This window comes from Arachis hypogaea, chromosome 5 (genome assembly GCF_003086295.3).
Source record: "Arachis hypogaea cultivar Tifrunner chromosome 5, arahy.Tifrunner.gnm2.J5K5, whole genome shotgun sequence".
Classification (NCBI taxonomy): Eukaryota; Viridiplantae; Streptophyta; class Magnoliopsida; order Fabales; family Fabaceae; genus Arachis; species Arachis hypogaea.
In genome coordinates, this window is record NC_092040.1 from 42,341,824 (window position 1) to 42,365,376 (window position 23,553).

General features: G+C 34.3%; 2 protein-coding genes across 6 annotated transcripts; one reads left to right on the plus strand and one right to left on the minus strand.

Moving 5' to 3' along the window:
- Window positions 1-725: 725 nt before the first annotated feature.
- Window positions 726-1,214, minus strand: LOC112803514 (uncharacterized). The gene has a single exon (XM_025847001.1). The coding sequence runs from the start codon at window positions 1,212-1,214 to the stop codon at window positions 726-728; it is 489 nt and encodes a 162-aa protein (XP_025702786.1).
- An 18,300-nt stretch (window positions 1,215-19,514) lies between these two features.
- On the plus strand, window positions 19,515-22,985 carry LOC112801504 (VAN3-binding protein). Of its 5 annotated transcripts, none has more exons than XM_025844275.3 (8): window positions 19,515-20,191; window positions 20,416-20,436; window positions 20,644-20,985; window positions 21,383-21,773; window positions 21,926-22,090; window positions 22,206-22,255; window positions 22,349-22,406; window positions 22,548-22,985. In XM_025844275.3, exons 3-8 carry the CDS (start codon window positions 20,710-20,712, stop codon window positions 22,772-22,774), a joined length of 1,167 nt encoding a protein of 388 aa, XP_025700060.1. In that variant the 5' UTR covers window positions 19,515-20,191; window positions 20,416-20,436; window positions 20,644-20,709; the 3' UTR covers window positions 22,775-22,985. The 5 variants fall into 5 exon arrangements, with proteins under 5 accessions (XP_025700060.1, XP_025700064.1, XP_072093319.1 ...); XM_025844276.3 differs by having other exon boundaries at window positions 19,727-20,191; window positions 20,657-20,985; XM_025844279.3 differs by lacking the exon at window positions 20,416-20,436 and having other exon boundaries at window positions 19,589-20,191.
- Window positions 22,986-23,553: the final 568 nt, after the last annotated feature.

Here is a 23,553-nt window from a genome sequence, read left to right on the forward strand (position 1 = left end):
AATGAAGAAGAAAGTAAGGAGGAGAAGAAGAAAAAAATTAGGATTTGAAAAGAAAAGAAAATTGAAAGTAAACAGAACAGGCGGCACGCTGCGTTTAAGTGACACGGCGCAATCGATGCGCACGCGTCGCCCACGCGTACGCGTGGGTGAGCTTATGGGGGAGGGACGCGTAAGCGTCAATCACGCCTACGCATGACCAGGATCCGTGTTAAACACGCGAATCCAGCCTCACTCATGCGTAACTCTCTGTTCAAGTACCCATTTACGCCATTTTGGACACCCATGCGTGCGCGGATTGGAAAATTCCGACGACGCATAGGCGTCGGTCACGCGTACACATGACTGCTGGCTGCACTAAATGCACAGTGCCAGCACCAAGGCAGCACAACTCTCAGCCAAACTTTGCATTGACGCCGATTTTGATCCCACGCGTACACGACGCCCACGCGTACGCGTGGGTTGGCTCATGCGTGAGGCCCTGTTCCTGCGCTGTTCAAGCGCAACTCTCTGCCAATTTCTTATTTTTGCACACATACACACGACGCGTACGCGTCATAGACGCTTGCGCGTGGATGCACTTCTTTTTTTCTTTAAATAATCAGAACTGGAAATTAACACTAACATAATTGATATGAAAAGAATAAAAAAAGGAAGATCATACCATGGTGGGTTGCCTCCCACCTAGCACTTTTCTTTAACGTCCTTAAGTTGGACGGTCTATGAGCTTAGTCCTCTTCTTGTGCTGGATCCTTCAAGAGAAAGATCTCCAGCTCCTTGTTTCTTTCCAACTTCTCACCATGATATAGCTTCAAGCGGTGGCCATTCACCTTGAAGAAGTTGGGGCTTGACGGATGACTCAGATGGGAGACGTCATAAGGCTCAACCTTCTCCACCCTGTAGGGTCCTTCCCACTTTGATCTCAACTTTCTTGGCATGAGTCTCAACTTTGAGTTATAGAGAAGGACCAGATCTCCAACTCTAAACTCTCTTCTCTTGATATTATTGACATGCACCGCCTTCACCTTTTCCTTGTAGAGCGGTGAGTTCTCATACGCCTCTAGTCGAAGGCACTCCAATTCCTGTAGTTGCAGCTTCCTTTCAATGACGGCTCTCCCCAATCCAAAGTTGTATTCCTTCACCGCCCAGTATGCCTTGTGTTCCACCTCCACTAGAAGATGACAAGCCTTCCCAAAGACGAGGCAGAATGGACTCATTCCATTGGGTGTCTTGTATGCAGTCCTATATGCCCAAAGCGCATCTACTAATCAAGCACTCCAGTCCTTCCTGTGAGGCTTCACAATCTTCTCTAATATGCGCTTGATCTCCATGTTTGACACCTCGGCTTGCCCATTGGTCTGTGGATGATAGGCTGTCGCCACCTTGTGAATGATGCTTTGTTTCTTCAACAGACATGTCATTCTCCTATTACAAAAGTGAGTGCCTTGATCACTCATGATTGCTCACGGTGATCCAAAGCAACAGATAATATTATTTCGAACAAAGGAGATAACAGTGTTAGCATCATCAGTATTGGTAGGAATTGCTTCCACCCATTTAGAAACATAATCGACAGCTAACAAAATGTATAAGAAACCATTAGAATTTGGAAATGGACCCATAAATTCAATACCCCACACATAAAAAATTTCATAGAATAACATATGTTGTTGGGGTATCTCATCCCTTTTGGATATATTCCCAAACCTTTGGCATTGGGGGCAAGAGTCACAATATATGTTAGCATCCTTAAAAAGTGTGGGCCACCAGAATCTACAGTCTAAAATTTTTCTAGCAGTTTTCTGAGGACCAAAGTGTCCACCACTCTTAGAAGAGTGGCAAACCTCTAAAATTGACTGGAATTCTGATTGTGGCACACACCTTCTAATTATCTGGTCAGCACCACATCTCCATAAATATGGGTCATCCCATATATAATATTTGGACTCGCTTTTCAGCTTGTCCCTTTGATGCTTAGTAAAATTAGGAGGAAAGGTACAACTAACCAAATAATTAGCTACAGGTGCATACCAAGGAACCACTTCAGATATTGCTTGCAAGCTATCAAGTGAAAACGCATCATTAATAGGAGTGGAGTCATTTTTAATATGCTCAAGGCGACTGAAGTGGTCCGCCACTAAGTTTTGAGAACCACTCCTATCTCTGATTTCTAAATCAAATTCTTGCAGCAGCAATATTCAACGAATTAACCGTGGTTTTGACTCTTTCTTAGCTAACAAATACTTTAAGGCTGCATGGTCCGAATATACTACCACCTTTGTTCCTAGTAAATAAGCTCTGAATATGTCCAAAGCAAAAACAATAGCTAATAGCTCTTTTTCGGTGGTAGTATAATTAGACTGAGCGCCGTCTAAAGTCTTAGAGGCATATGCAATAATATAAGGGTCCTTACTTTCGTGCTGAGCCAACGCCGCTCCTACCGAACATGATCTCGAACGGCCTACTCCAGTCAGGCCCTCTCACAATAGGAGCTTGGGTCAAGGCAACCTTCAACTTATCAAACGCCTCCATGCAATCTCTACTGAACTCGAACTCTACATCTTTCTGTAGCAAATGGGATAAAGGCAATGCTACCTTACTGAAGTCCTTGATAAATTACCGATAGAAACCTGCATGACCAAGGACTCCTCTCTTGCAGTGAAGTGACAGGCCTCAAAGTGATGGCATTGATTTCACCATTGGGGTTGGGTAAAGGTAGAGAAGGAAGAGTACTGGAGCTTGAAAGTTGATTGTTGGGGGCAAAAGGTGGTTCCAAGCGGGATATAAGAGCTTTAATTGAGTTTTGAAGGGCTCTTTGTCCTTGAAGAAGAGCTCGGAGTGTTTCATCTTGGATGGAAGAGGGGGAAGACTATGTGTTTTGAGGGGCTTGTAGTTGGTTGGATTGAGATGTTTGGCCTTGTCTTTGGTGACGTGCTCGGTATGGGGGATTCTGTTGATTCCGATTTTGTTGATAGTTGTTGTTATTCCACCTTTGATTTTCACCGTTGTCTCTGCCTCCTTGATTGTAGTTATTCCTCCATCCTTGGATGGAATTATCTCTCCAACTTTGATTGTAGTGACCACCTTGGTTAAAATTACCGCCTTGTTGATAGTACCCTTGATTCGGACGGTCGTAGAAATTATGGGTAGCCGCCAAGGTGTTGTCTTCTTGTTGGAGTTGAGGACATTCATCAGTGTAGTGAGTATAGCAAGCGCATATTCCACACACTCTCTGAGGGACTATTTGTTGACACTGCGGCTGTAGAGGAGGTGGAGGTTGTTGTTGATTTAGCTGGAGCTGCTTGAGTATGTTGGTCATCTCTCCTAGTGTTTGAGTGAGAGCAGCAGTTTCACTATTAGAAGAAACTTCTACAATAACATTGGGATGCTTAGTCCGTTAGCTTGCATTTTGGGTAGACTCAGCTAGATTGGTGATTAGTTGCCACGCTTCAGTCGTCGTCTTCTACTTAGTCAGAGAGCCATTAGTTGCAGCATCTAATAGAGTCTTGTCTTGAGACTTCATGCCTTGGCAGAAATAGCTAATCAACACCAACTGGTCAATCTTGTGGTGGGGCATGAATCCAGGAGATTCCTAAAGCATTTTCAGTACTCATAAAGAGTCTCTACTTCTCCTTGAATGATACAGGAAATCTCTTTCCTCAGCCTATTAGTAACCTCTGCCAGAAAGTACTTATCCAAGAATTTCCTTCTGAGCAGATCCTAGTTAGTAACAATAGCTTCAGGCTGAGTGTAGAACCACTCCTTTAACTTTCCCTCAAGAGAGAATGGGAAGGCGTATAGCCAGACGGCACGCTCTTCGGCACCATGCCGCCTAGCAGTTGAGCGAGCTATTTGAAAACCCCTAAGGTGCTTGATAGGCTCTTGGGCAGGTAAACCATGAAACCTAGGGAGAAGGTTGATCAGTGCGATCTTCAGTTCAAAGTCAGCAGCTAAGTTCGGGGGCCACATTTGATATGGTTACAATGTAAAATCTGGAGCTCACGCTTCCTTCAGGGTGATTCTCCTAGGCTATGCCATATTACATGCACTCAAATCAACAGAATCAGTAGAAGAGGAGCTTGTTTCTTTCTCAAATGATGCGTCAGATTCACCCTTAGATAAGACTGGTGAATTGGTTATAACCCCTTCACCACCCTCGGAGAATAACCGACGCCGAGCTTGCCTAATACGTGAAATAGTTCTTTCAATCTCAAGATCAAATGTGGCTAAGCTCAGACCCGGTAATGATCGTGTCATTTAATGAAAGAAACATACAGCTCATGGTAATAAAATATAAAAAGAAAAATGCAATTATATAAAGAAAATAAATATTTACACCAATCAATAATTTAGCACACTGTTGCAATTCCCCGGCAACGGCGCCAAAAATTAACGGCGGAAAATTGCCGATTAAGAATTTATAATAAAAATAGTGTTGCGGGTACAGTTCTTAACTGGCAAAAATTTCACTTATCAATTTAGAAAGAGTTGTCACAATTAAGAATAAAATACTTGGCGTAGAATTCCCAGGTCGTTTCCCAACGAGTTGAAATAAGGTGCGAATTATTGATCAGGAATTTTTCTGAGAAATTTTTAGAGTTGAAAAATGGAACAATAAATAATTAAAAATTATGCGAGTAACAATTAACAAGAGACATTGTGTATTTAATTTAAAAAGCCTTGGCTAGGAGAAAATTAATTGGATGTTCTATCCTCGTTGAATTTCTCAAGTGTAATAGTGAAAGTTGTTGTTCCAATTAGTTATCCTCTTGCAGTTGCAAAGGGAGGTCAATTGGGTACACTAACTCTAACTCACAAGTCCTAGCCCCTTCCTAGGGAAGGACTAGAGTTAGTGAAAATAGAGTTAGACAACAATTTCAAAGTTCAAATTAATACTTGAGTTTTCCAACTCAAGGAGTTCCAATTAATCAACTCCCAAGCCAAGTTGAGAGTTTTAAGTCATAAGATGAATACCATTTTCATATAACATGGAATAAAAAGAAATGAGAGACATGATAAATAAAATAAATTAAATAAAGAAAATTTTAAAGCTGATAATTAATCGAATGAATTCGGACAAGAAATGGAATTAAAACTAAAATTGGCTAATTATATTAATAATATAAAATTAAAAAAATCATAACATGAATCCCAACAATTGAATAGAAAAACACAAGAGTAAGGTAATAGAAAAGCAAACTATAATGACGAAGACTTCCACTGAAGATAGTAGCAACTCTCTCTCTCAAGATCCAATCCCAGTAAAACTAAGAAAAATTATGAAAAGCTAAGAACCCTATGAGAGTAAGTGTTTTTCTCTAGAATTCTCTAAAAAAACTAAAAAACTAAAACTAAGTGAGAATGAAAGTGTGTCCAAGTCTCAGCTACACCCCTGCCTCTAATCTGGACTTTCGGGCCTGAATCTGGGTCCCAGAAATCGCCCCTGGCAAATTTTGATATGCAGCACGTGACGGCCTTCCACGCATGCCATACGCGTGCGCATCGCTGCTGTTTCCTAACCACGCGTACGCGTGCTTTACGCATGCACGTCGCTGCTCGCCCTTGCAATCCTTAATTCCTTGTGTTCCTTCCTCTTTTGCATGCTTCTTTTCCATCCTCCAAGCCATTCCTGCCCTGTAATCTCTGAAAATACTTAACAAACATATCACGGCATTGAATGGAAATAAGAAAAGATTAAAAATAACGATTTAAAGGCCAAATAAGCATGTTTTCAATCATAGCACCAATTTTGGAAGGAAAATGTAAAACCATGCATTTCATATGTATAAGTGTATAAAAGATTGATAAAATCCACTCTCTTTAGCACAAGATAAACCATAAAATAATGGTTTATCAGTAGGTTACAATTCTTAACATATCTACTTGAGGGGAAGAATGTTTCTTATCATTTTTATTATGTTTCTATTGTATTTCCTGTTTTTATTTCCAATTGAAACTAAATTAAAATTGAGAAGTAAATAGAGTTACATGTCTTTTGATTCCAGTTTCTTATTCTTGTTTTTGGTTCTAAGAAGATATAGCAGATTTTGCATGAACAAGCAAGGTTGTCAAACTCGCGAGTCTAAGTAAATTCATGGAGCTGACCTAAACTCGACTCGTAGACTCGTACGAGTTTACCTGTTATATATATATATATATATATATATATATATATATATATATATATATATATATATATATATATATATATATATATATATATATATATACACACTCAAATTTAGGCATTCAAAATTAATAAGTTCAACTTCAAAACATATAATAAATTAAAATAGTACCACAATTATAACAGGTACTTTAGAACACACATTTAATTTCTTCACAAGTATCCATCTAGTTTAACATTGAACCCACACACAATCAAAGTTTCAAATAACACAACCAAAAAAAAGAAAACAACAAAATAACAAGTAAATCACCTAATAAACTAAAAGTTGAGCTGAAATCCTTCAATATTTTCATCTTCCATGGTATCAATATCCTCATCTTCACCATCTTGTCCCTGAACCAGCCAACATTTTCAAATATTTTATCCCTAAATCAACAATAATAAATAATCAAATTAGTAAGTTTGTGCCTAAATAAAAATTCTTCTCCTAAATCAAATAATCAACTATGAACATTGAACCATATCATATACTAACACAGACACAGACACACAGTAACACTGTAATTTACTAAATTTGTAACTGTAATAGCTTACAATGATCAGAATTTAGATATTCAAAAGAATGAATTAACAATGATCATAATTCAAACATTCATAATTTATACAATCCCAGAGGCCAAAATAACTAAAAAATTAAAATTAGTGATAAGTAACAACTAGAAAATTCAGGAAGTCAGTAATAAAATCAAGTAACAACTATGAAATCTTTTTAAAAAAACATACCTGAATAAAGGCAGTGAAGCGGCATGGTCATGCAGGAAGAGAAGTGGCAAGGTTGTGCAGTAGTGGAGGTAGAGAAACGGTGAACGATGGCAGCAAAGTATAGCAGATCAATAGAGACAGCAGAGGCTCGATGAACATATACAACTCTGTGCGATGGTAGAGGCTCGACGACAGCGTGACAGCCACGGCAGAGGCTCGACGTGCATAAAAGAGAACAAAGAGCGAGATAAGGAGAAGGCGAGAAGCAGAGCAGAGAGTGAGACACGGGGTTGTGCGCAAAACTAAGCAGACAAAGGAGCAGCAGTGCCAGCCGACAAAGAACGACGATGAAGGTAGACGAGTAAAGTTAGAACAATGAGTGAGAGAGAGAGAGGGAACATCAGAGAGTGAGGTAAGACGGAGTCACTGAGCCAAATAGGGATTTAGGATAAGTGGGTAGCATTTTTTTCATTTTTTTTGGGCAAAAATGCCAAAACAACGTTATTTTGGGCCAAAATGGGCACCTAACGCAAACTAGCTAACTCGCTCTCAAACTCGTGAGTTTGATCGAGTTTATGCGAGTCTAGCCGAGTCTACCCGATTTTACTCAAAAACGAGTTTGTGTCCGAATTAACTCGATTTCACTACCTAAACTTGTATGCGTTTATGAGTTAACTAGAGAGTTTAACAACAATGTGAACAAGTGTTAGATTTATTTAAATGTTTATGCATTTTTTAATGTAATGACTTTGTTAGGAAGAAATGGAGCGGTCAAAAATTATTAAGTGATGCGTGTGTTTTTATGAAGAGATGAGATCAAAGCATGAAGATTTGATATTGTTCTTTGTGCCTACGTTAGTCAACTTCTGTACTTCTGTACTTCTATTTATTGAGTAATCTTGTACTTCTATTTAGGCCAAATCACCAATCTTGTTTTCTTCACTAAAATTCTTGGTGGCCTTCTCAATCTCCTCTATGGTGTAGTTAACCAAGCAGTACTTAATTTCTGCAAGAAGATCCAGCGTCAGCCATGAAGCCGTGGAGCATCTTCTGCTGGTTTCCATATACATAGGAGAGCTTTCGCTTGTTGAGCATATCAGGTTGGTGGAGGGGAAAACTACATCATTTTTCCATTTCTTCAAGCTCTTAACAAATAATCCACTAGAAAGTAGTGTTATGACCAAACCAAATCTTATAAGAGGCCCTGCAATAGTTAAAAGTTTTTGTTGGCTTTGTAAACCAAGAATGTTTTTTGCATGAATGGTTTGTTGAATTGCAAGTGTATCTTGATCCTGAGGTTGTTTCATTTAAATTACAAATAGTACAGTTTGACTTGGAGTTGAAAAGGGAGTGGAACAACATGTATAGTTATTCGACCAGCAATTTAGGTGGCTTAATATTTTATGACAGTAGTCTCTCTGTTGATCACAATCCTTTCAATTGTAAATTTAAGTCTTCCTTGCTTCTTTGTTGGTGATTTCAGCATGAAGTTTTTTGTTATCTACTCATTATACACTTAAAAAAAATAATGAAACATATACTCAAACTAATTTACACAATTTATCATTTGTCTATTTCAACTCAAGTGTCAAACTACAACTTAAACAACAACACTATGACTAGGACAATACAGACTACATAAACAAAAAGTTGAAAGACCGCTAACAATTGTAAAAATACAACATCATTATATAGATTTTCAACTCGGTCGATCGACTTCAAACTGGAATTCAAATAACTAGCGATCATCTACAACTTCAGCATGTTGGATAAGTTAATAGGTTCTCAAGTCATACATTCACAGCTTCCTGAATTAGAAAATCATATAAGTAGATCAACTCACTAAATCAGTTTTATTAGACTCTTATATTGATTATTGCAGGTCATATAAACTAATTTTGGATTTAATAAGTTTTGAAAAGTTAACCAAATTCGTTATTCTATAAAATGTTGAATATTAAATTAGGATCAATTCAATTAAGTGAGTTAGTCACTTGTTTTATGAACCTTCGGGTAGCAACTGATTGGTAACTTATCAATTGGTAATAATATAAAGTAACCATAAGTTGTAACTGATGAAAAGTTAAGTAAGAAAGTAATTCAGTTATAATTTTCTCAGGCTAAAGAAAATTCAAAGTCAAGAGCTGAGGCATCTTAATTATTTCAACCACTACAACTAGAGATATAATAATAGAATGCCATAAAAGAAAAGAAAAGAAAAAGAGGATTCAAAGGGGAATGGGAGAAAGGCAGTAGTATTTAATTTTCACACAACATCAACACCTGAACCAAATCAACTTGAGCAGTTTTCTACGAACCCCAATTTTCCAATTTTATTGTATTAAGGACCACAAAAAGTCACAGGTTTATGTGAAGATGCAAACAAATTAACAGACAAAGGCAAATTAGGAAAATAATCATTTCACTATTCTAAAATAATTTCAAAATTATAAGCAATTCTGAACTTGGAAAAACAAAAAAAGAGATTCAAAAACGCAAATACAATAGGTTCCAAACACACTAGGCTTCGTTCCTACCATATGCAAATAAACACATAACAATCATACCTTCGATAAGTGGACTCCTAGGCTTCTAAGTGTGCCAAAACATTGGATGCAAATAAATACTCTAAGACTTGAAGACCTGATATTCAACCAACCTAATAGAAGTTTACATTTTTTGTTGTCCAGTTTTAATAGAAAAGAGCATAAGAGAGCGGAAAGAAAATACAATAGTGATGTAATCCACAGAAATCCTGGGAAGGAACTAACTAGCGAAGGCTTCAAGACGCGATTGTGAACCGCTAAAGACAGGCGCGCCGTCGTCGCTCGGTAGTATTCGGCGTTTCTACCGACGACGGGGAAGACCAAAAGATTTGGGGAGAGGAGACAAGAATTCAAGAGGTCTGGAGTGGGTTATGGCTGGAGTGGGTTAGGGCGACATTTCTAAAAAACTAAAATCTGAATTTGGGATTAAGGTTGCATACAAAATTTAAGGGTATAATTGTAAATTTAACAATTTCAGTATCTAGTTTTAATTCAAGCCAAACAGGATACTAAGACATAATGCAGTCCTGTACACTACTATGCCAAACACAATATTAAAACTTTTTTAAGTTTCTGTTTTAGTCACTATCTCTCAGTCTCTGTCTCGCAAACAAACGCTACCTTAGTGTCTTTTCTTGTTCTTGTTCTGTTCTTAAAAATGAAAAAAAAATGGCCAATGAGCAAGTAGAATAGAGGATTCAATGGGTAAATTAAAAAGAGTGAATACCCCACCCGACCCCTAATAATTACCTCGAAAGAACTACGAGGTCTTTGACAAAAAAATATCCAACCCGGTTTCTGATCTTTTTTTTGGACTGATTAGCCTCTGTGTAAAAAAAATAACATTGACTTTTTTGGCACCGGAGCTAATCAGTCCCATAAAAGTAAAGCTCAGGGGTCGGATTGGGTTTTTTTTTTTTTTGTCGAGGGTCTCGTTATCTTTCGAAATAATTGTCACGAGCTATTTAAGGTTTTTTCTCAATTAAAAATGGTTTATCTATCTTAAAGACACATGTTAAATATTATAAAATTAAAAAAATTTTATTATAAATATAAAAAATTTAAATTTTTAATATATATATTTTATATTTATTAAATAAAAATATTTAAAAATTTTTTCTAATAATAAACTTACTAAATCTAATTAAAAATAACTCCCGAGTTTTTTTTATTATTAAGTGGTGAAATAAATTTTCCATGTCTCATTAATCCTAATGACATTGTTAAAATAGTCTTTGAGTACCTCCTTAGTGCTGTTTTGTATTAGATTGATTCTTGTAGTTAGTATAATATTGAAGTAATTTGGAGGAGATAAGCTGAAGCTTTTAGTTTTTAATTTTTTATAACTTCTGAAACTTCTTGTTTTCTCTCCTCCTTTTATGAAGTCGAAATCCTTGTATACAGTTTTTAACAATAAAAAAGAAAAAAAAAAGAAATTAAATACTCCGGACCCAATAGGAAATACCCAAAAAAAAAAAAGTAAGAAATATACTGAAGCTGTTGTGTGGCCATTTCGTTCATCATGATGAAACACGTCATAGTCATGCCATAAAAAATTTGGGGCCACATAAAGCGGTTTTCATTTTAGCAGGACTAGAAAACAATTGTGATTTTCGAATTTCTTGACAGATGGGAATAGATGGTAGGTAAGAAGTATTTTTCAGTTATTTAGATTCAGATATATTTTATATTTTATAGCTCAAATTGTTGTTGTTAATAAAATGACACTGTCACGTGAATTATGCGCCTAACTTGTATGATATAGTTCCTAACATTGACACATTATTGTTTTAAATATGGCTCAACAGGGTTCTAACAGGAACACTTGCTGGATGACTCATTTCAAACCTTATTGGATGTTGTTGTCACGAGAACAACTCATTTAGTGAGACTTTTACATAATTTTGCTTTATAAAAGGGAAAATGAAAGAAAAGGTAGCGTTTAGGTACTTTAAATTTTACCTATTAAGGGATTATTCTTAAATTTATGTCTAAATCATAATTATAATTATCAACAAAGAAAATTTTATTTGATGGACCAATCTTTATCACAAAATATTTTGCGGTTAGGTATATTTTGTGGAATGTTATGATCATTTGATCTGTTAAACACTAAAAACTCCACACCTAAAAAGTACACATTCAAAACTCCCATAGGTATAAAAAAATAAGATTAAATTATTTTGTCAATTTTTATACTTTTATTAAATTTATAATTAAATTTTTATAATTTAAAAATTTTTAATTGGTTCTCTATATCGTTTTGACTTTTGGATTTTAAAATTAGAGTTTTACCAATACAAAAAAACGCTGAGTACCGTCAGATTTACCTTCAAATTTAGCGTCGCAGAGTAGCAACGGATTAACCGATAATAAAAGCGTCGAATTCATCAAGTTAAATTATTACCGGCGAATTTATATTTCCGACAGTAAATTCGCCGGTAATAATTGGAGGAAAACAAAAAAATGGTATATAAGTTAGTATCGGATTTATTGTCAGATAAATCTGCTAATAAACCCATTTAGTAAAAATGCAGCGTTTTGGTGACCCGCAATAGGTTATTGTCGGATTTTTCGACGGTAAATTTGTTCTAAATCCGAAGAGCGAATGCTTTCTTCCTTCATTTTGAATCTCTCTCTCTCTCTCTCTCTAACCCTCTCCCTCTTTGCCGCTCTGCCAGTTCCACCGTCAATCCCGCCGCCGCCTTCTCTCTCTCTCTCTCTCTCTCTCTCTCTCTCTCTCTCTCTCTCTCTCTCTCTCTCTCTCTCTCTCTAACCCTCTCCCTCTTTGCCGCTCTGCCAGTTCCACCGTCAATCCCGCCGTCGCCTTCTCTCTCTCTCTCTCTCTCTCTCTCTCTCTCTCTCTCTCTCTCTCTCTCTCTCTCTAACCCTCTCCCTCTTTGCCGCTCTGCCAGTTCCACCGTCAATCCCGCCTCTCTCTCTCTCTCTCTCTCTCTCTCTAACCCTCTCCCTCCCCGCCGCGTGTCAGCCCTGCCACTGCATCCTCTTCGAAAGCCCCTCTCCCTCTCGCCGCCATCCAGTTCTGCCAGCCGCCACTAACAGCGCTGACCACGACCAATATTCTCCCGTCCACATCTGTGTCTGCATTCTTCGGTAAATATATTTTTGTTTTTATTTTTATTTAATTTAGGTTTTAGTTGTTAATTAATATAATAATTTAGTTAGAAATAATTTTTCTGTTTAGTGAATTTACGTGGTTAAGATAGTATTAGATTAGGTTATTAGACTTTTGTAAGTTCTAATACTATAATGATGTGATATTGTTGTTGTTGTGCTCTTGGTTTTGAATTGGAATTGAAATTTAATAAATTAGTGATGCTCATCAAGTTTGAATGCATATACTTCACATAGTTCAAGTTATTTAGTTCAAATAGGCATATTGCTAAATGTTTGTGAAGTTGGTTAAATTTACTTTTATATAGGTCAATTTTTTGTTAAATTAATTTTATCTATGTAATTAAATAATTAATTCTCTATCATTTTAGTAATTCTTTATTTTATGTATAGTCAGTGCATTTAATTATATTATTATTCATTATAATGTATATTATATTTTATTGAGTTAATGTATTATTATTATTATTATTATTATTATTATTATTATTATTATTAGCCAATAGTCAACAAGTTGATTAAAGACTCGGACAATAAGTCACACTAATTTTCAATATATTTTAAGAGTGAAAATGACAGTAACTTAAAAAAATCAAATATGAAATCATTTTAAATGATTTATGGATGACTTTTTAATTGCATATGAACAAAATTATATATGTAGTAATATATATTGCTAAATATTTATGAAGATAGAACGTGTACTTACCTCTTTTGTTTTATTTGATTTCAACGGATAATGTATTTAATTAATTAAGTTTAACGTAGTTTATTTTGATTAAGCATTTTGAATAATGTTGCGATTACGTTTAGCACATTTTTAATTGGTATACTCTTTGAAAATATGACGACAAGTAGAGGTGTTATGGATCAGCCTAGTGGTCGTGGTCGTCGCAGAGGGAGGATTTCTTCCGGTACCGCTGGAAATTCTGGATCCTCTCCCTCTAATCCAACTACTCCGGTGACGTCACAGGTTGCGAGTGCATCGGAATAGCCATTCATCATGGTGCCTAACCCCAACTACGTCTCTGTGTCTACGGCGACGAAGTCGCCTCTATCTGCTCAGCAGCCCACTGTCTTGGCGACTATGGTGAACACCGCGCAGCGCCAGAATCTTGTCACAAAAACCAACCAGCTGATGTCCCTCCACCACCTCCCATCGTACGGTTGACGATTTGTCCTGATGGCGGAATAACATAAGTACTACTTTGAGTCTTTTATATACTGAAAGTGTTTGATATATCTTGATTATTGATTCTTGATTATTGATTCTAGTTTTAGTGGATTTAGGGTTATAAGTTTGAACTGCTGAAAGTGTTTGATATATCCTGATTATTGATTATTGATTATTGATTATAGTGTAGTCAATTTATGGATGTTGCTTCTTGATTATTGACTGTTGTTCATTGATTATTGACAATTGGTGTTGTTTAAGTTAATTGTTAATAGATAGAGTTTGTGGCACATTCTATTTATAAATGAAACTCTGTCAAAATTTTTTAAAAAATTTCTATATATTATGGTTATTTGTTTTTGAAGTTTTAATTTATATTGTCATATTGGTTTGTTTGTGAATTGTTGATAGGTTTGCACCAAATAACAACGCATGTACTCAAGAGATGACCAATGTCATCAAGTTAATGTACGACCATCTATAGCCAAGTTACAAGAAGATCTCCTCTGAGACCAGAGAGCGAAGGTTTCAAAAGTGGGTGGTAAAAATTTAATATAGTCAAACCTTATTAGCTAGTTTATATCTTCTATTTTGTTTAATATGATATATTTTCATTAATTAATTTTAAAGTTTCTTTGTGCATCTAAACTTTATGTGGGACAATGAATATAATGCCTTCATCAGGAAGATATACGACCTTCAAATGGGTAGGTGGCTGTAACAAATGCTGGAGGATGTACGTGAGAGGTGCACCACCTCGCTTCCTGGCTCCGCCTGAAAATCAATAAAGCTTTGTACGTTCACTGGGAGACTAATGAGGGATTCAAGCATTGGCATCTCACAAACAGACTTACAAATAGAGCTAATAGGGCATCGGCCAGGTCGTCCAAGTATATTGGCGGCTCAACAACCTTCATGAAGACTAAGGCCAGGTTGGTATGTAGCTTCTCTAATTTTGTTATTAACTTAATTAAATTTTTTGACATATCATTAATAGGCATCCTAACATATTTGCAATATGTGTAGTCAAAATCGTTGGATCGTGATGCGACATTGGCAGAGACTTTTAAGTACATCCATACTTTGAAAGAAAACAAAGAGAGATTTGTTGATCAGCGGTCTATAGATCATTATCTGAGTAAATATCCGATCTTGTGATATAAAATTTTCAATTAATTGTACAGTTTGTCATCCTAATCATAATAGCATGTGTTACACAGATGTTCTACAGACAGAGACTGGAGGCCGCAACTCAACAATCTCAGCAAAGTAGGAAGGACACCAGTGACTCTACAGCTTCAGTCGTCGATCCCGATGCGGTTTGGTGCGAGACCACCTCATCGCCTACAGAAACCGCGTATAGGGGTCAGGGTCGTTCTTCGACAGCAGCCTCCGTACCTCTACATTTAGGCCATCATCCACCTCTGCCACCAGTCGGGCCGTCAATCCCGAGGAAGGCATTGATTTGAAGTTGTAGGTGTAGGAGCTTACCCGAAGCCTTCATGAATAGGCTTAGGAGATGACCGAGACTCGGGAGAGATATAAGGAGATCCTCACACGCGTGACGGATACGGATGACCTCAGGTTGGAGTGGAGGGAGCAACTGGAGCGACTTCAACAGATGAAGTAGCAGATGACGGTGTACCAGCTCAGATGTGCGCCGGTGGCAGCTGCGCTGCTGGTGGGACACAGATATCACCGCTTTCTCTGCCGCCTCAGCAGGACCACGAGAATGACGACGACTACTACTACTAGGATCTTTAGTGATTAAGGCTTTGTTTTGTTGTTTCATTATATTTGATTTATTTGACTTTTAATTTATTTGAACATTTGATATTTAATATTACATAACTAGTTTCTATTATTTATAATTTGACAACGAATTGTGTGAAAAATAAATTTAAATAAAAAACTAAAATTGAAAAAGAAAAATAAAAAAAATTGCGTCACAATATTTTTTTAAAAAAATGACATTGCCGTCAGATTTACCGTGAGCATAATACAACAGTAATATTGCAGAAAAATGGATATTGTGGTGTCAACGTTACTGTCAAAAATTTTCGCTCGTAACCAAATAGTTTTTCGGATAGGTAATCCATTGCAGAATATCCGACGATAATTACCGTCGGACAAAAAAATTCGACAGTAACTAATTACCGACGAGGTTTATACCGTCAAATTTTATTCGTTTTTTCAACGGTAATTACGACAATATTCAACGTTTTTTTATAGTGTACCAAGTAAAAAATGGAGAGCTAATTGATCATTCTAAAAATGAGAAGACGTTCAAATTTAGAAATATAACTTTTAAGTATGAATATCTTTAATTTGAAGCAGAAATATTTCATTAACTTTTATTTTTTGTACAAAAAGAATCTAATTACACAATTTAAAATTATATTTAGATTCAATTGAAAATTTTTGAACTATAAAATTTAATTATAAATTTAATAAAATTATAAAGACTGATTTAACCAATAAAAAATAATATTTTTCTAGGCATAAACTTGTCATTTTTACTCTATTGTTAGATATACTAACGTAATCAATTCACTATTTTACTATTAAATATGTAAAATATTAATAAATATGATATAAGTTAAGATAAAAAAATATTTTATATTTTAACTAAAAAACTTAAGTTCAAGTTTTAATAAATGATAGTAAAATATTTTTTTAATAAATATACATAATAAAAAATATTCTCAATATAAAAATTAAATAATATTAAAGAGATAATACAGAAAATTATTTTATTTAATTTAATATTTATAATTTTATATATTATATATTTATTATATCTAAAATTTTTCACTTATTTCACCAAAAATTAAAGAATATAAAATAAAAAATAAATGCATTAAAAAAATACAAATGAGAACTCCCTATAACTAGAGGTAGAAGTAGGCCAAACCATAAGATAGGAGTTCATGACTCGACTTGTTTTAATTTTGATTTGATTCAACTCATTTTATTAAACAGATTAGGCGTATGCTTTTTATAAAGCCAATAATTAGTTAAAAAGACCAACCATAAGCTTAAAAAAAAACTACAAAATTCACTGGATTGGCTAGTTAAAATATTTTTTTATAAAAATAAATTATTCTTAATTTAAATTTTTAACTATTCACTCATTTTAAACATAAAATAAATAATAAAAATAGCTAAGACTAGTTAAGATTATAACTTTTTTATTTAAAAAATTATGTTTATAAATTGCAAGTATGATTATGATATATGATTAACTATTGATATATAAATAAATTATCCTTTATAAATTATGAATTATAAATTTTAAAATATATTTAATGTCAATTTAAATTTTTTAAATTTATTATTTTGATTTATAATTTACAATTTTTCAAATAGACTCGTGGGTTTGTCGGACTTTTAAATAGATTAGGTTCAAGTCTAAAAAAAAGGATAAAAGATTAGATCTATCCTTTAACTATCTATTTATAATATAGATCAGACTCGTCAAAACAAAAGCTTAACTAGACTTAATTTTTTTTTTTTTATCAATGACTCTCAAATTATATCTCCCAAGTTTATTCTTAAAATTAATACACTAAACCAAATTCCAATTTTCATTATAACCAGTAGATTTATTGGATCTGCATTTAAAATTTATCGAAGTCAACTCAATTCCAAATACTAATTTGATTATGACTTCTGAGACTTATCAATCACAGTAGAAGTGAGTTTCATGTCTGAAACAGTAGTTTTTGTTTCTGTTTATCTTTTCCTATTTCCTCGCGTGAAAAAATATACAAAATGTTTTTAACTTTTATAGTTTTATGATTATATTTTCAAATAAAGTCAAATATGTAATTTACTTATTTACACCTAGGAATTGAATATCCTAAAACATTTATGAGTGACCCACTGCACTTAATAATTGACAAACATTTGATAAGTTGTTAGCAAGCACTCGTAATTTTATTTTATTTTTTGGCCACATTCCTATAAAATATGAGATGTTTAATAACTGGACCAGTTCATTGCTTCTTTAGGATGCCGCACTCGTCCATAATTTCCCACATGTCATGGTCTCTATTATAAGATGGATGGTGCTTCTGGTGATGGGTACCTATCTTCTTTTTGTGTACATTGCAGAAGGTGTCCCATGACTTCTGAATCCAATTTTTTTAATAATACCACTCGTCTAACTTGTTTAGTATATATATAGAATGGAACATTTGAATGTCATTTGATTTACACAGCTGATTTTAATTTTATTTAGAGGTATGGGATAATATTTGATGACTTGATTGTTATCGCTCCTCCTAAAATTAGGAAAGCTGGAATCATACATTTGAAAGAGGAAAAAAGAATTAAATCGTAAAAGTTTAGATTTATTTCAATATATTTTATTAAATTATATCGTATCAAATTATACTTCGAAAAAGTTTAGAAATCAATACTTCTATTAAAATTTAGTCAGTATTTAATTATAAAAAAAGAGAATAATCTCATATTATTAAATTTAATCTCATACCATTAAAAATACTAAATTAACATAATATTCGTCAACAGATTAGTCTAGCCAAATAGAAAATAAAAGAAAAAAAAAACAGATCCATTCGGTCAAAGCAGATACGGTAAACGAGTCATGTTGTGTCTCTACTCGTAAGGTGGATGGTAAAACTTAAAAAATACTCTTCAACTTTTCGTTATAAAGAGTGTTAGGTTTGGTAAATTTTATGATTTATAATTATTAATTATTTATTATAAATATTTTTAATGATATAAAATTATTTATTTTTTACTGATTAAGTGTTGGCCAAATTTTAATTGGCTCGAAGATTTTCTCTTTGGTTATTAGATTTTTCAATTAAGGTATAAAGTTTTGTCTTAATCATCTAGGATCTTATTAGTAGATATTCGACTGTTCTAATTCAACTTTATTTGAGGTTTTATAAAAGAGAATAGGTCTTCTAAACAAAAAAATTTTTCCCTCAAAACTCTAATCAAAACTATTAGTTAAGAAACTAAATAACTTATTATCTTTAGTTCTTTACCAATCTCACGTTACTAAAGTTTTTAAAAATATTTTATATAATATATATATATATATATATAAAAAATATCATTATATATTTATTTATTTAATTTTTGTTTAATTTTTTACAGTATCTCCTAATCCGAAAGGTCAATGAATAATTCGTCGCAGATCAAAATTCTATTTAAAAGTTTATTGCAGGTGAATGAGTTATTGCACATATAAGACATAATTCAAATTTTTTAAGCTTGCTTATATATATAAATATATATTTTATTTTACATAGAACAATGTTATATAACTAGAAAATATTATCATTTTTAGCCACCACTTGGCCAGCAGTAATTTGCATCTATATTTACAACAGTTTTGCATGCAAGAAGTATATAGTTTACACATATATTCACAAAAGTTTTGCACACATAAATCAATACTATTTGCACTTTGTAGCCATATTTTTTTTGAATTTATACACATAAATTAGTAAAATTTAACTGTTAATGATAATTTAGTGTTTGTAATTTAAAATTGCTAATGTGTATTTTGCATATGTAACATATATTATATGCGAAAAAAAATGATTTTTAGTGAATAAATATAACAAGAAAAATTGTCTTACATAAAGTAGCCTTGGAGATTTCAAAGTTTATACATAAAATTTAATGGCCAAAGGGAAGGAACTTTGCAGTGTAATTATCTCGTGAAATGCAGCAAGATAGAGAGTAACGAGATAGTAATTAAGAATCAAGATTGAAGCATTGGTCATTTGTAAATTGTAAGGGAACAATAGGAAACCGGCCCCCCCACCGTCCATATAGCATTGAGACCTGCAGATCTGCACCGCGCAAAAACACACACACACTGTGTGACTTTTTCACTCCAATTCCCAACAACCCCCATACAAAGTAAAACAAAGTACTCCTCCTACGTACGCACTACGCGGCGTGCTTAATAACACCTTCCATAATAATGCCATCATCGCATGTCTCATATCATATCATATCTCATACTATCTTAATCATATTTCTCAATAATATTCTATATCCTACCATTTCTTCTGAATCTATCTGTCTCTATAGTTATATTAAAGTTACTATTGATAGATAGTAGATTTTAGAAAAAGAATGTTGCTGTCATCCACAACAGCCTTCACCGCTCTTCATCATGCCCACTTATCTAGGATTATGTTTTCCTAAACTCACAGTAATATTTGGTTTTTTATTAATAACGTGTATCTGAATTGGTGTTGCTCCAAAGCACAAGACTCCGATCAGTGTTTGTTTTCTCTGCATCACTCATCACTGCCTTTCAAATCCAAACTCTGTCTCTTTTATGTAATATAATATAATACAAAATCTTCTGATGCGGCAGAGTTGGTCGCATAACAGGGTGACTCGGTCATACATACCCCTCTCTTCATCGAGGTTACAACTTCACTAAAGCAGGTTTCTTTATTTCTATCTTATTTATTATTCTTAGCTTTGGAATCTGCTTTTGAAGTTTGTTGTGGCCTTAATTGGGTCTATTAATTAAGTGAACTTTGGATGAGAAATTGGTTAAATAATCTGTCATTCTGTCTCTAATGTTTGTTAATAGATTTGATTTTGCCGATGATGTCTTAATTAATTGGGTTCCTTTCTTTTATCTTCTTTTTTAATGATTATTTCAGAGGAGATCTCGGAAATCTTAGGTACGGTTTGTTGAGGATATTTTTGAAGCACTACTTGTCTTGTCTGCAGATGCATGCTGCTCTATATAAATAGTATTCTAAGATCATAATCAACTTCAAATTATCACACCAAACTCTTGACTTCACTATTGCTTCTGTCTATCAGAAAATCTTGGCCCCCCTTTTTTTCTGTTTCTTATGTCCCATGTTACTTACCTATATCAGTAGATTGTGATTGTAGTGGTTGGAACATTCAGAAGATTGAAAGAAGTGGCAAAAACAAAAAGACGAAAAATGGAAGGTGGCTTGTTTCCACATTGGAAAGATGGACCATGGCACGAGCTAGATTTAGAGGAGAATGAAGAACTGTTTTTGGTGTCATCCTTGCCAGCAATACCTGAGCCACCAACACCACATGAGCCTATGGAGTTCTTATCCAGGTCATGGAGTCTCTCTACTTCTGAGATTTCAAAGGCTCTTTCGGAGAAGCAAAACCAAAACCAACCTCTTCTTGATCATAAGAGTAGTCCAGACACACTGCCTGAACCAATTTCTGCACCTCAATTAGTAGTAAGTCACTACGGTCAATTTTCTCTCATATATTGAATTCAGTGAATGTTATATCAGATGCAACTTAGCTTCAATTAATGATGGATTAGTATTAACAATAATTCATGTGATCCTATATGATAATGGCGATTAAAAAATGCTGTGTACACAAAAAAATCAGCCACCATACATACTGATTCACACATTTTCCCAACTAAATAATCAACCACCAGAATTATCAACATGCCATAGTAGAATAACCAAATCAGCACTAGTAGAATAATTAAACTTGATTATAGTAGTACAATGAAAAATTTCCTATTTGGTGGCTGATTTTTGGTGTACACGAAACATGATTGATGGCGATTTTGATATGTGTTGTAATTTGTTTTGAGGTGTTTGTGATACTCTTTTGCAGCCAGGTAAGATCACACATTCTGGTCATTGTAGAAGAATGAGTAGTACTATTGGGAAATGGTTGCATCAGAAGCAGAATGGAAATACTAATACCAGTATGAAAAAGAAAGATCAGGCACGTATTGAGAATGCACGCGTGCATTCTGCTCTTTCCATTGCCGGACTAGCATCTGCCTTGGCTGCTGTGGCTGCAGCGCAGGACCCAGGTGGCAGCTCTTGTTCCAAACTGGACCTTGCTATGGCTTCAGCCACACAACTCTTAGCTTCTTATTGCATTGAAATGGCTGAGTTAGCTGGAGCTGATCATGACCGTGTCGCTTCAACTGTAAGGTCTGCAGTTGATATTCAAACCCCAGGTGATCTAATCACTCTTACCGCTGCAGCTGCAACAGGTACTTGCTCAATTTTCTCTACATGAAATTTGACTATAGATCTGAGAAACATATATTAATTTGTGCAAACCATTTTCCTTGTTGAGGTGATTTAATTTGGTGCTATTGAGTATTTGGTTACTCACCGTGGATAGTTTCTTTGTATGTTTCAGCTTTGCGAGGAGAAGCAGCTCTGAGAGAAAGATTGCCAAAGGAAACTAAGAGGAATGCATCAATAAGTCCCTGTGATAAGGGAACAGCAGAATTCTGTTTAGAGGGTAAGCTTTGGGAAAATCATTCTCCATGTGAGGGAGATTTAATGCAACTCACAGAAAAAGGTAATTGCTGCTGTTTGATTGCATTTGCTTGTTTTTCTTTCATTGATGAAAAATTCACATCATTGGATCTGCTTATCAGGTAAATTCTTCTAAGGTGGTTGTGTTTTTATTTCAGGTGTATTACGATGGAAACATGTATCTATCTACATCAACAAGAAATGCCAGGTGCACATTAATCTGGGTCAAACAATTACTCATAAGGAAGTGGATTATTTCCTAGATATAAGTAACAAGAATGTTCATCTTTTTTTTTTCCAGGTCAAGATTAAGATCAAAAGCAAGCATGTTGGAGGAGCATTCTCCAAAAAGAATAAATGTAAGCCTTCTTAACAATCATGATCCCATCTTATCAACTCTATTTGCATGCATTTGATTAAATAGCCTTGCAAAACTCTTTTGTGCATAGCAATTAAAATTAGAAACCAATTCAAATTCTTGTGTGGTTTATATTGTATAGGTGTTGTTTATGGAGTATGTGATAAAGATGGTGCATGGCCATATAGAAAAGAAAGGGAAGAATCAGATGAAAACTACTATTTTGGCCTGAAAACTGGAGAAGGTCTTATGGAGTTTAAGTGCAAAAATGAAATCCAAAAGCAGAAATGGGTTGATGGGATAGAGCTTCTACTTCGTCAAGTCAATTCTGTTGAACCAAATGAGCCTAGTATGGAATTTTCAAATTAATCTTAGTACCGGCATATGACTTGTTTGGATTGTATATATACACCTAGAGAGTAGGACACATGATTATGCAAAATTACTAAGAATGTTCTAACTCTATGGTACAGTACAGATGTAAAGAATAATGTTTCGTTACAGCAGTTGCTTGTAATTATGGTTGGGACTTGTGAATTAAGAAAGAAAAATTGAAAAAGAAAGAAAACCTTTAAGGTTCTCTACTCTCCTAATTCACTAATAGGATTATAGGAAAGGCATTAAGAATTTAATGTTGAATGTTAAGTTTTATTTTTGTCAAACATGAAAATTTTCATATATTATAACTAGTATCTTTTATGTTGTTTTTTAGAGAAAGTTCACGTTTCTCAAAAATTCAGAGAGAATATGTAGGAAAAAGGCATAATATAGAACAATTGCAGTAATCAATACGAAGTAAAGATCAGAAATGTTGTGTAACTTACAACAATACAACCAGCAATTGATATTCAGCTACTTTACCTGTGTATGTGTTTATTTGAATCTCTCTATTAGCATATAAATTGGTGACTCCAATGGTAAAATTCTCACCGCAACGAAATAATACTCGCATTTTATCACCGTTTTGTATCACAAAAGAATCAAATATCACAGATTCTTGCCCAAGAACAATTAGGTTCTTGTATAAAAAATTGATGACTAGATAGAGACACTAATTAGAGTCTTATCGATAAAAATTATTATTTTTTAGTTATCTTTATATGAAGATAGTTGAGAATCCTCAGATAATTTAATATTTACTAAATTTT

Excerpts from the sequence above, each read along its gene's own strand:
- LOC112801504 (XM_025844275.3), top strand. The coding sequence starts at position 20,710 with ATGGAAGGTGGCTTGTTTCCACATTGGAAAGATGGACCATGGCACGAG. Across the intron at positions 22,091-22,205 it reads AATGCAACTCACAGAAAAAG|GTGTATTACGATGGAAACAT; the intron begins GTAATTGCTGCT and ends TTTTTATTTCAG. Across the intron at positions 22,407-22,547 it reads ATTCTCCAAAAAGAATAAAT|GTGTTGTTTATGGAGTATGT; the intron begins GTAAGCCTTCTT and ends TATATTGTATAG.
- LOC112803514 (XM_025847001.1), bottom strand. The coding sequence starts at position 1,214 with ATGAGTCCATTCTGCCTCGTCTTTGGGAAGGCTTGTCATCTTCTAGTG.